This window comes from Vipera ursinii, assembly GCF_947247035.1.
Source record: "Vipera ursinii genome assembly, chromosome: 9".
Lineage (NCBI taxonomy): Eukaryota > Metazoa > Chordata > Lepidosauria > Squamata > Viperidae > Vipera > Vipera ursinii.
Window position 1 is genome coordinate 9,885,670 of NC_139523.1, and position 12,571 is coordinate 9,898,240.

Consider the following 12,571-nt stretch of genomic DNA (forward strand, 5'->3'; position numbering starts at 1 on the left):
AGCACCTGAGGGCAGGGCCAGAAGCAGTGGGTGGAAGCTCATCAGAGGGAGATCCAACCCGGAAATAAGGAGGAATTTCCTGACAGGGAGAACAATTAATGAGTGCAACAGTTTGCCTGTCAGAATTGTGGGTGCTCCATCACTAGAGGTTTTTAAGAAGAGATTGGACAACCCTGGATTGGATTCCTGACTTGGGCAGTGGGCTGAACTAGAAGACCACCAAGGTCCCTTCCAGCCCTGATTCTTTATAAATGGGCTAGAGCAGGGGTCTGCAACCTTGAGAACTTTTAAGACTTCTGGACTTCAGCTCCCAGAATTTGAAGTCCACAAGTCTTAAAAGTTCTCAAGGTTGCAGACCCCTGGTCTAGAGTACTTAAACCAGGGGTAGGCGACCTCGGCTCTTTTATGACTCATGGACTTCAACTCCCAGAATTCCTGAGCCAGCCAAGCTGGCTCAGGAATTCTGGGAGTTGAAGTCCATGAGTCATAAAAGAGCCGAGGTTGCCTACCCCTGACTTAAACAAAAACACAATGTAGCTTGCCTTTAATTAAGGGCTGAGGTGCCCAGGAAACTGACCATTCCTTGAAAAGAGCCCCTCCCCAAGGCTTCCCAATCCTTTAAAAACCGGGGCTATTCTGGGGGGAGGATGGGAGGAGATTTCAGATTATAATGAGGAAAAGAGGTCCCTTGCAGAAGTGAAAGGCCTTAACGTCTGATGAGTCAGCTCTGGACATGTTTCAGTTTTCAGTTCCCCAAAGGAGTTACAAAAAGGTCTAGACTAGAGGTAAATCCGAGCAGGGCTATTATTGGGACGTGAACCACAACCCACAACAACCTTTTGCAATGGGAACTCTCTTCAGCAAACCCAGCGCATCCTTCACCTTTCCTGCGAAGCCCACCCCCCATTCAGCAAGCCACCAGAACCCAAATTCCCACAGCTCAACCACCGCTCCGTTTACATGCTCACAGAGGCCGAGGCAACCGAACTAGCTCTGGAACTGCGGGTGTTCGCCTGAGGAAGAGCAACGGTGCAGCAAGAGACCCCCACGGTGCCTTCCAAAAGCTCCCCTTCCTCGGTCCATTCGTTCAGATCGGGGTTGAAGGCGTGAATTGTCTTCTGGTATTTTTTCCCACTTTCGTTCCATCCCCCAACGAGGAGAATTTGCCCACCGAGAGTGGCCACCCCCGCCATGCTCAGGCCGGTGGTCAAGGGGGCCATGAAGCTCCACTGATTGGCGGAGGGGTCATAGCACTCCACTGGAATGACGTCGACCCTCTCTCCGCGGGGGCCCAGCTGGCTGCCCCCCAGAACATAGGCCCGGTCAGCCAATGTGGCAGCACAGTGCCAACCTCGAGGGCTGCTCAGCCAGCTACAGTCCCGCCAAGAATCCAGGGCAGGGTCATAGCTGCAGACGGTCCGGGAGTAAGCGTTGTTCACATAGCCGCCGGTCAGCAGGATCTTCCCGTCAATGACCACGCTGGCGTGGCAGCAGCGTGGCAGCTCCATGTTGGCTTTGGGCTGCCAGCTGTTGGCCGAAGGGATGTAGCATTCGATGGAGACCAAGGTGCCTTTGGCATTGCGGCCTCCGATGGCATAGAGGTGCCCATTGAAAGCACTGAGGCTGAAGTGAGTCCTCTTGTGGGTCATGTTAGACAAGTGTAGCCAAGTGCCAAACCGTGGATCATACCTGCAGAGAAAGAAAAGGATGGTTTGTGAGGATTTGGTGGTATCCTTTGGGGACTCTAGCCATGATACATGGCACAGGAGCCTATCAGATAAGAGGAGAGCACTGATGCCCGGATTTGGGAGGGACGCAATGTCAAAAAAGCCAAGAGTGTACAACTGGATACTCAAAGCTGGCCCCTTTTGATGTGTGTTATGATACAGGGGTCCACAACCTTGGCAGCCTTTGCTGGCTGAGGAATTCTGGCAGTTGAAGTCCACAAGTCTTAAAGTTGTCAAGGTTGAGGTCCCCTGTTGTTATGCACATGAAGAGGGGCTGAGCTTCAGTTGCATAACTGAAGGCTGCCATTTTGATTTGTTTGACCTCCCTCCCAGACACATCTGGATGCAAAATATGAACTCAGCCCAATGCATTAGGAACCAGGAAAACAAAGTATCCTTGTAGCATCAAGACCAGTGATTCTCAATCTCAGAAGGTTGAAGATATGTGGACTTCAATTCCTATTCAAGCTATGCTGGCTGGGGAATTCTGGGAACTGAAGTCCACACATCTTCAATGAGCTAAGATTGAGAAACACTGATCGAGACAGTGATTCTCAGCTGTGGCAACTTCCAAGCGGGAGGACTTCAAATCTCGCAATTCTTGCCCAAGGCCCTGCTGGTTGTGGAATTCTGGGATTTGAAGTCCACACACCTAAGTTGCCAATACTGGGAAGCAGAGATCTAGGAGAAACTTTCTTGTTTTTTATCAATGCCTCACAAGAGGCCTTGAAAAGATTCCTTAATATATCTTGAAAATTCTCTGGGCTTTTAAGTCAGACCAAAGTCTGTTCAAATGGCTATATTCAAATATTGTTTAAACCATAATGTGGTCTCTTTGGGTTTTGCTTAGTGCAGTGAGGCTGGTAACAGGCACTGGTCAAAAAATGCAAGATGGTGGCTGTGTGATTAAAAACACTCCCTGAAGACTAGTTACAGTGACCATCTTATCTTTCTTTTGCCCTGCCCCTGCCAGATGATGCTGGTTTAGTGTATTGGATGAACACAGCCTACTGTTTTCCATAACAAATCATGATTAAACAATGATTTGGTTTCACATGGGAAAACACTCATTGGTCTGGTTCACTTAAGGTAATATGGTAAAACGTAATGCGGTTTGTTTGCTTTTTCATCAGGATGTTACATAAATCAACTATAGGTAATCCTCCACTTACAACCATTCATTGAGTGGTCATTCAGAGGTACAACAGCACTTGTGACTTGTGACCATTTTTCACACTTATGGCCATTGCAGCATCCCCAGGGTCACCTGATCAAAATTTAGACACTTGGCAACTGACTCATACTTATACCAGTTACATGTCATTGGGGAAGAACAATTGTGTTACTAACTTAACAACTGCAGTGATTCACATAACTGTGACAAGTAAGTTTGTAAAATGGGGCAAAACTCATGCAGGTCCTAAAAGTAAGCATCAGAATATTTGGTCTCCTAACTTGCAGCGGCAATACCAGGCCTGGGAAATGTTCTTGCTTGGAGATTTGGAAGGGCCAAGTAGACAGAATGGCATAAGATGGAACAATGGTCTGGCCCAGCATTAAATTAGCTTCCTATATTAAACCTCTTCTTCGCTGTTCCAAGAGATCTTATCTTTGTATTGTTATTACCTGCATAAATTGCTAATTGCATGTTTTGCTTGGTTCCGGGCGTCGTTTTGATCTTCACCGCCTGCCACATAAAGGAAGCTGTCCATGACGGCAACACATTGGTTGAAACATTTGGTGGGCATCTCGGTCAGCTTAGCCCAGTTCCCTTCTTGATCTCTGTAGCTCACATCTTTGCTGAGGGCCTTCTCCGCAGAACATGGCCGCCCGCCAACCATAAGCAGCACCTTCTGGCCCCCTCGAATTTTGGTTCTTCTGGACTGAAGCTCATTTTGCTGATAAGGAAGCAAATGGTAATTCATCGCATCTACCAAAAGTTTGTGACATTCTGGGTTCTGCATCATACACGGAACAGGTTGGACATAATTGATCAAGTCATGAGCTGGGATCGTGCCGAACCGCACGTTCTTCAGGAGATCTGCCCCATACTTGATCCTCTTGGCATCAAACTCAAGCCATTTCATGGCAATCTGGAAGACCATCACCTCACTGGGGAACTCCAGATTATCATCCATCAGCAATTCATTCAAATGTTCAAAGGTGAGTTTCAAAAACTGCTCAGTATCCGAGAACTCTAGGAAATGTTCCCGGATGAACCTCCGGGCAGCATCTTTAACCCGGCCGAGATTGTATGTGTTTGCCATATTGGCAATATACATCCAGTTTTCCACATTCATCTCCTGGATGAGGAAATCGGAGCACATGTTGAGCAGTGCAAACATCTGCAGGTGGCTGGCGGTGGAAAGGGTGCTGCCAATGGTGTACAGGGAAAGACTCAACTTTCCGGTGTACGCATATGAGATGACAGTAGCCAGGCCCAAGGAGGAGATGTCATTGAGGTCCACTTGCTGAAGGTTGGGGCCCTTTTTCAGCTGATTTTTGAAATATTCACTGCAGGAGGACATCACCAGTTTATGAACTCTGAACGATTTGGTTTTGGTAGCAATTGTGAGATCGCAAAGGAAGTGCTCTTGCTGCAGAGAACTCATCTCCATCAGCATGTCAGTTCCATGGCTTGGATTGGTGACTTCCGTGGCAGTGCAAAGGAAGCCATCGGAACCGTTTTCAAACAAACTGTCCAGTTGATGATGGTGGTCAATGTCAAGAGAGGGATCTTCGGCTAGGGTGACGTTAACAGGAGTGTCTCTCTTCACCGGCTTGCTCTTTTTGGAGCTTTTCTTCTTGGGGGCCATTGGGGCAAAGGGCGGCCTGTAAGGTGATATCAAGAAGTTGCTTGGTCAAGGAAGACACATCCTACCCAGCCTATGCCAGCCTTCTCCAATCTGCGCCCTGCAAGAGTGGTTTAATTAAGGACAATATTATTGTGCGTTTTCATTAACAAAAATCAAAGCAGTGCAGCTAGTCCTCGACTTATGACCACAACAGAGCCCAAAATGTCCATTGTTAAGTGAGACATTTGTTAAGTCAGTTTTGCCCCATTTTACCACCTTTCTTGCCACAGTTGTTAAGTGAATCACTGCAGTTGTTAAGTTACTAAGGCGGTTGTTAAGCGAATCTGGCTTCCCCACGGACTTTGCCTGTCGAAAGGTCGCAAAAGGTGATCAGGTGACACACGCACACATCCTGGACACAGCAGCCGTCATAAATATGAATCAGCTGCCAAGCATCTGAATTTTGATCATGTGACCGTGGGGATGCTGCAATGGTCATAATTGTGAAAAAACAGTCATAAGTCACTTTTCAGAGGTGTTATAACTTTGAACAGTCACTAAATGAACTGTTGTAAGTCAAGGACTACCTGTACACGGGATATCAGCAGAATGTAAAGTTAGGTGGACATTTGCAGAAACAAGAGATTCCTGAGAGCAGGGGTCTTCAAACTTGGCCCTTTTATGACTTGTGGACTTCAACTCCCAGAATTCCTCAGCCAGGCATGCTGGCTGAGGGATTCTGGGAGTTGAAGTCCACAAGTCATAAAAGGGCCAAGTTTGAGGACCCCTGCCTTAGAGAGAATCTGGTCTTGAGCTGCTCAGGATCTCATGAGTTAATTTCACAAATCAGCACCTTGACAAAAACTTGGCAGATAATTGGCAGCCTCTAGATATACCAACACAGCTGCTGAATGCATGCACTAAAGCAGGGGTCTTGAAACTTGGCCCTTTTATGACTTGTGGACTTCAACTCCCAGAATTCCTCAGCCAGTGTGGCTGAGGAATTCTGGGAGTTGAAGTCCACAAGTCATAAAAGGGCCAAGTTTCAAGACCTCTGTACTAAAGTCCTGTGACAACAGCACCCAGAATTTCCAGCCATCCTATTCAAATTGGGAATTTTGAGACAGAAAGTATCATTCCAAACATCTGGAATGGGAAGTGGAAAAGGCTGATCTATATTAAATTGCTGAATCTGGGAAAGAACGTATCATTATATTGTCAAAACATATCATTATATTTGTGCCTGGCCCTAATGAGAGTCCACCAACTAATCCATTTTTGCTTGCCTTGGTTCAGTTCAGAAGAGGTGCTTTGTAACATACAGGAGCATGAATGCAGCACCTCTCCATCTCATTAAAGCAACTGTGTCTACTTCTAGTGTTCTTTTCAAAGGCATTCCCTGATTGATAATACGGTAGGCCAGGGGTCTTGAAACTTGGCCCTTTTATGACTTGTGGACTTCAACTCCCAGAATTCCTCTGCCAGACAAGCTGGCTGAGGAATTCTGGGAGTTGAAGTCCGCAAGTCATAAAAGGGCCAAGTTTCAAGACCCCTGCAATAGGTAATATTTGCATATTGCACATACTCTGAGTGTGGTTAACTGAACCACAAATCAATTAAGCCAATGTTCACAAAATCCTGGGAGTGTTTATATAATCTACTAGCTATCTGATGTGGTTTGCAAGTACGAATTCAAACCAGCTGTGCTGGTAGTAGGCAAAACCTTGAAAGAAGGGAGAAGAGATGCAAGGGAACCATCAGATAAGAAACAGCATAGCCTGCATCTGGATAATGAGTGGGACACAAGACCCTCCCTTTTTTTTCTCTGATAGTAAAGGACACAGCAGCAGAATTGTGTTTTCTGACTTGCAAGATTTCGTTAATGTAGCTTTACAATAAAGTAGAATGAGGTCATCTGGTCCTGTCTGGTCTACCTGGTAAGGGCGACACTGTCTGGGTTTATCTCAGTCTGCTCCATCTGGACTGCAGGAACTTGGACAAACTGCATTTGGTCCCAAACTAAGTTATGTAGGGAATCCTGCCCTCTACAGAGGAACATTGGCCTGATGGAGTCCCCAGCTGTTCCTCAGCTGTTTCTGTCCTCCTCCCCTTTTGAGCAAAAGGGGTGAGATTGCTGAGCTACTGGATAACAGACCTGTTTGTAGCAGGACAGAAATAGCCAAGTAGCTGTGCTTCACATTCTCCCCTCTGAGCTGGACATCAAGATCAGGTTTCTGGAAGGTTAAGCAATCTATCATTCTCAGAATAGGAGGGGGTGGATGAAAGGACGAGAAGTAAATCACTGTTGCCTTTCCAGGCTAGGGTTGCCAAGTTTGCTACTTGTCTCTGCAGCTATGCCTTTAAGGGAAAGGTGAGGCACAGGCATCAGCAGGTAGGTGTTAATATTTATTGCTCCCTCCAGATATGCAGAATGGGGCTTCCCTCTGCTGCTAGAAGGATGGACTGCACTGGTGGCCAAGAAGGGGTTTGCTCCCAGGTATTGCCTGGGAGCAAACACACTTCTTTGATGAAACCCAGATTGGGCTACTGCAGTATGAGTCAGCTGGGGCTGCCCTTGAAGACTGTTGGAAGGCTACACCTGGGTTTCAACTCTAATTGCCTGAAGCCTTTTGTTCAGACCATGTGACTGCACTAGTATTTAGCCTGCACTTTGACCTAAAGTGCTCAGTTGAAATTTGGGAAAGGTAGAAGATTGCTAGTTCCTATGAGGGTTTGGTAAGAGCTGCTTGGTATCTCGCCACTTTTCTGTTGGGTTTCCCTTCCCCCCCCCATATAGGAGCCTGTTCTGGTTTCTCTGCTGCCTAAAACACTTTTTAAAAATTTGGATAATGCTGCTTTTTCTTTTTGAAATGAGTTAATGGTTGGTTTTGTAAAACTTAGTTTTATAGCATGTTTGTAGTTTTATTTAACTTGATAACTGCTCTTTCCTCTCTTTCTGGGGTTAGGCTGAACCATAAGCAAGCCAAGTTAGTTTATAATCATGGTGTACAAACACAGGTTTGAGTAAGCCATGGTTTAGTTAACTCTGGGTAAGTCTATGGTGTAAATGCAGTTTCTATTTAAACATGGCCGCTGTAAGACACGCTGGTTTTACTTTTCCCTGAGTGCCTACAATGAATTACTTCAGCGTTTCCCAACCTTAGGAACTTGAAGATGCGTGGACTTCAACTCCCAGAATTCCCCAGGAATTCTGGGAGTTGAAGTCCACGCATCTTCAAGTTCCTAAGGTTGGGAAACGCTGAATTACTTTACAGTAGCTTTTTCCATTTCTACCTAATAGTATAACCTGAAAAATGCACTGTAAAATAGAACCATAATCCATAGTTAAACAAACCCTGATGGCTCAATTGGCATAATGCTGAATGAAACATGGTATAATGTAACAGACCAGCATACTACAACATACTAAGGTACAATGGATGCATTTGTATTCTGTGCTAAAGTTGGTTAGTTTTAATGTTGGTTAGTGGTGGTGGTTTAGGTGAACCTATTAAGTGTGACTAGTTCAATATTATGTAAATTTAGAAAATTGGATAACTTAAAATTGGATAATGATGGATAAGCATGTTAACTGAAAACTTGTGATTGGGTTTAAGTGGGCTTATCTATAATGTGAACACAAAAAATGAAGTTGAAAGTGTTTGCTCAGAGATAAAATAGCTAAATTGCATTTTTTAAACAGGATAAATATTAAGCTTACAAAAATAATTGTAGCACAGTGAATTACATTCAATTTAGTTTTTGCTTTGGTCTTGCAAGCATGCTGGAATCAAACCTCCATTGGTTTTTAAGAGCTCATGAAGGTATATAGCAGATTTATTCTAGATTTATTTCCAGATAAATGAGTACCATTAACATATCTTTGTAGTTGACTGAACAAACCCTTGTAACATTAAGTCTTCAGAACATGGTAAATATAATAGAGAGCCTGTGTATGCACAACTGCCTTTCTTAGGAAAATGTGAACTACCTATATTTTAAACTACGAATTTCTGTAAAGGCTAATTTGTAATGTTGGCATCAAGTAACCCACTCCTCACTAAATGTGTATGCTACATAGTAAGGTGGGAGATATGCTAGCTTAAAAAAATGTTCTTATAGAGCACCCTTCTCCAAGGTGGAGCCCTCTAGGCTGCAACTCCTATTGCCTACTCTCTATCTGGGGAGTGGCAGTTCCAGCCCACCCACCCCACCCCCAAAGATGTTGTCTAGTTGGCGAAGCTGTTATCAACCAAGGTTTTGTCCTTCATCTATCTTAGTTCTTCCTTACCTAGCAAAATGGCATATTTGGAAAAGGAGATCTAATGTTTAACAAAATATTTTGTCTTGAATTCCAGCCTAATTATTTTTGAAAATGAGTAATGAGTAAGTCTCATTAAATCCAGGTGTCGTCTATGCAATCTATTTAGGTTACTATCTTATATGGAGCTAAGAGGAAGGCCCTCTAAATTCCACGGGGCTTATTTTGAAGAAAATAAGGGTAGGATTATGCTCTTAGTTTGCACCTGACTTTCAGTTATTCTAGCTGCACAATCCCTACCAGTAGCAAACAATTAATGAAGATTAATCACACTACAGGTCATTGCAAATGTATACTGTATACATTTGTGTGTATTTATTACAAATCATGCATAAATATTATGCATAGGCTCTGTTGTGGTGGATTACATTCCATAACTTTACAAGAAGATTCTTCCTTCTTGATTCAAGGTATGTGATAGAAACACATTTTGGGGGATGAAATGAACTATACACCAGTACTAGGGATCCTCACATTTATGCTCCAGAACTATCGAGCAGTATTTAAGAATTCTACATTACATATACTTGCTGCTTTCTATGATCCACTGTTGCTACGTATCTTGGTACATTCTTCACTCTTAGGTGCCTCTTTTTGTTCTTCACACCTTATTTTAGCTAACAAAATTTAATATCCCAAATTAGATTAGTTAACCAGTTTTATGCGGATCTTTTTTAGAGGGGAAGAATCCACAAGCTAAACTTTTAAAGTGCAGACTCAAGATCGCCCACCCACATGGCATAGTGATCTGCGTCAACGGATACCAAGAACTGCTAGGTGATACTTTAGCTTCACCAGGGATGAAGTTAGATCAGGCCAAGATCTGCATACTGTAATCCAGGATACTTTATAAGCAGCCTGGCCACTTGCAAGTCTGGGGTGATTAACCAGAAATTAACCCCTGATGAGTCTGTTTTTAGATTGTTTCTCACCTGTGCCCACTTGTGGAATAAGCCACACTCTCATCACCGCTATTCACCACACACACACACACACACACACACACACGTACACACGTACACTTTCATGTTTATATAAAGATGTATATATATATATATATATATATATATATATATATATATATATATATATATATATACATACCATTCAGAGAAAAAGCCTGAGGTTTCAGCCACCACATCTAAGCTTTGACATTTACTTTTCTCTTTTTAGACCTTGGCAACTGATATCATTTTCACAGAATGACTTCTGTTACCTGCTCAGTCACAGCTCAAGAGACTTGGAAGCCCCCTCCCAACTCCTAGCAAAAAAAAAAAAGAATATGGAAAAAGAGCATCTGGGCTCATTCACCAGCTGGGCTCAGAACCGCCACCGCCTTTGAACTTACCTGGAAACGGAGGATGGCCCAGGAGAGGGAAAGGATCTGATGCCCGTCTGCTCCACACGCTGGATGACCCTGCTGGTTCCAGCAGAAGCCTTGAAATGTGGCAATGCTACTGCCCCTCCTCCCTTTTTCCCAATTCAGCCTGGCCAGCTGACCATCCTTCTCATATCGCCTGTTCCCCTGGCTGGATGCTTGTGACGCAGGGGGGATGCCTGATAGGGCTGGAAAGAGAAGAGGGCCAAGCGTCCACTTCAGCTTCCAGAATCCAGATGGCTCTGATCTGCTCTGGGCTGGACTGACCGATGGAAGGGAAGGAGGATAAACTTTGCAGAAGGAACTGCTTCCCTTTTCATTTCCACCATCTGCTCTCCAGGAGCCTGAGGCCAGCTAATTTTCTAGACTTTACCTCAACTTTTTTTTATTTGCTATGAAAGCTGCTTCAATTGTTTCTCTCAACCTCAGCAAAGTGAAGATGGGTGGACTTCAACTCCCAGAAGTTCCCAGCCAGCTATGCTGACTGGTGAATTCTGGGAGTTGAAGTCCACCTGTCTTGAAGTTGTTGAGGTTGAGAAACACCGCTCTACCTAAATGCATGGATGTGTATGCGCCTGCACAAAGTTTTTGTTCTTTCAACTGATCTCTCTCTCTCTCTCTCTCTCTCTCTCTCTCTCTCTCTCTCTCTCTCTCTCTCTGGAATTCCATCAATTCCATTCAACTGTGACTTTCTCAGTTTTTGCCTTCATCTGCAAGCATACAAGTAATATTAATAATGACCTACTTTACGGAGCTATTGTAAGGCATTTTGAGTTTGTATCAGCATAGTACATGTATCTTGGAGTGCTCTGAGGAGAAGGGTTGGCAATACCTCAGTGGTTTACAGAATAGACTCTCCATTAGAGATGCTCTGTGACAATGTCTTGCTGCAAATACTGTATCTGAGCATGCACGGAGCAAAATACACAAGTTCCCCTTGTGTTCTATTGGACAAGTGCTAATAGTCCAGAACTATCCTTACCATTAGCAAGGAACACTGCATCTGGCACAAGTACATCAAAAGCTGGAAATCTGTTTTATACCTTCTTTGTATTACTACATATCTTATGTAAAAACATTGGATTCAAGCTCCTCACGGGCAACAGAAGTTAATGTCTCTGGGCACCTCTATATCTATGTATTGTATCAAATGGCTTTAATTTCTTTGTGCTTTGCATAATGCTGTTGACCTAGAAAATGGGTAGCACAATTGATGCGAATGTATGCTTGTAAAGATTTAATGTCCTTTTCTACGACAAAGCAAAGTGGCAGAGTCTGAAAGCTATTTTGTCCTGCCAGTTTCAGGCTGTGTAGGGAGTGATATTTTTGAGTGAAGTCGTCTTTCTAGATTCTTCATGCAGAGGGAAAAAAATGCATCAAGTTCCATGGAATAAGCCAGTTAGAGCAGAGTTATTAACTCTCAAAACGTCTTCACAAGTTCCTTCAGTGTACAGGTAGTCCTTGACATAAGAGCACAACGGAGCTCAAAATATTTGTTGCTAAGCAAGATAGTTAAGTGCACTTTGACCCCATTTTATGACCTTTCTTACCACAGTTGAGTGAATCCAGATGTTAAGTTAGTAACACAGTTTTTAAGTGAATCTGGCTTCCCCATTGACACTGCTGATCGGATTATCACAAAAGGGGATCACATGACCCCGGGACACTGCAACCGTCATAAATATGTCAGTTGCCAAGCGTCTGAATTTTAATCACATGACCATGGGGATGCTGCAATGGCCATGTGAAGAAATGGTCACAATGGTCATTTTTTTTCAGTGCCGTTGTAACCTTGAATGGTCACTAAATGAACTCTTGTAAGTTGAGGACTACCTGTATTGGAAGTAATGACTCTATTGTTTTTTATGGACGATTATCTTTTTCTCTTCAGGCAGCCTGAAAAGAGACCATGGGAACATTCAACTAGAAGAACTCTCCTTGAGCAGAATTGGCATCCAAATCTCGAAGAGCCCTGTTGTTTTGGATCAAGGGGTACACACCACATCTTGCAGCAGTGAACACCCTAAATTAACTTTGCATCACACCAGTTTGAGGAGAATAGCTTGTCTGTGCTATTTTTCTTAAATTCCCAGCTTTTGTGTGTGTGTACTTGGTGGGAGACTATTTTGCGCACATGTTTCTTTGAGCAGGGAGTTAAAATCCAAAAGAAAATACGTGTGTGTGTGTGTGGGGGGGGGGCGTGTGGCGCGTGGCGCTTTGTGAGTACAACATGGCATTTGACATTGGAACCCAGCCATCATCTTTGCCATGTTCTCAATTTATTAGATTCCTGTCCCCCCCATCCCCATTTTCCCCCCCACCCAGGTATTTTCCATTTAGTTTCCTAGCT

The 12,571-nt window shown here is 44.0% G+C and overlaps 1 protein-coding gene across 2 annotated transcripts; it reads right to left on the bottom strand.

Moving 5' to 3' along the window:
- Nucleotides 1–523: 523 nt before the first annotated feature.
- LOC310644208 (kelch-like protein 31) lies at nucleotides 524–10,266 on the bottom strand. 2 transcript variants are annotated; one of them, XM_083369017.1, is made up of 4 exons: nucleotides 10,192–10,224; nucleotides 9,948–10,104; nucleotides 3,354–4,640; nucleotides 524–1,689 (listed from the first exon to the last, which is right to left on the bottom strand). In XM_083369017.1, exons 3-4 carry the CDS (start codon nucleotides 4,541–4,543, stop codon nucleotides 957–959), a joined length of 1,923 nt encoding a protein of 640 aa, XP_083225143.1. In that variant the 5' UTR covers nucleotides 4,544–4,640; nucleotides 9,948–10,104; nucleotides 10,192–10,224; the 3' UTR covers nucleotides 524–956. The 2 variants fall into 2 exon arrangements, with proteins under 2 accessions (XP_083225143.1, XP_083225144.1); XM_083369018.1 differs by lacking the exon at nucleotides 9,948–10,104 and having other exon boundaries at nucleotides 10,192–10,266.
- Between the last annotated feature and the right edge of the window lie 2,305 nt (nucleotides 10,267–12,571).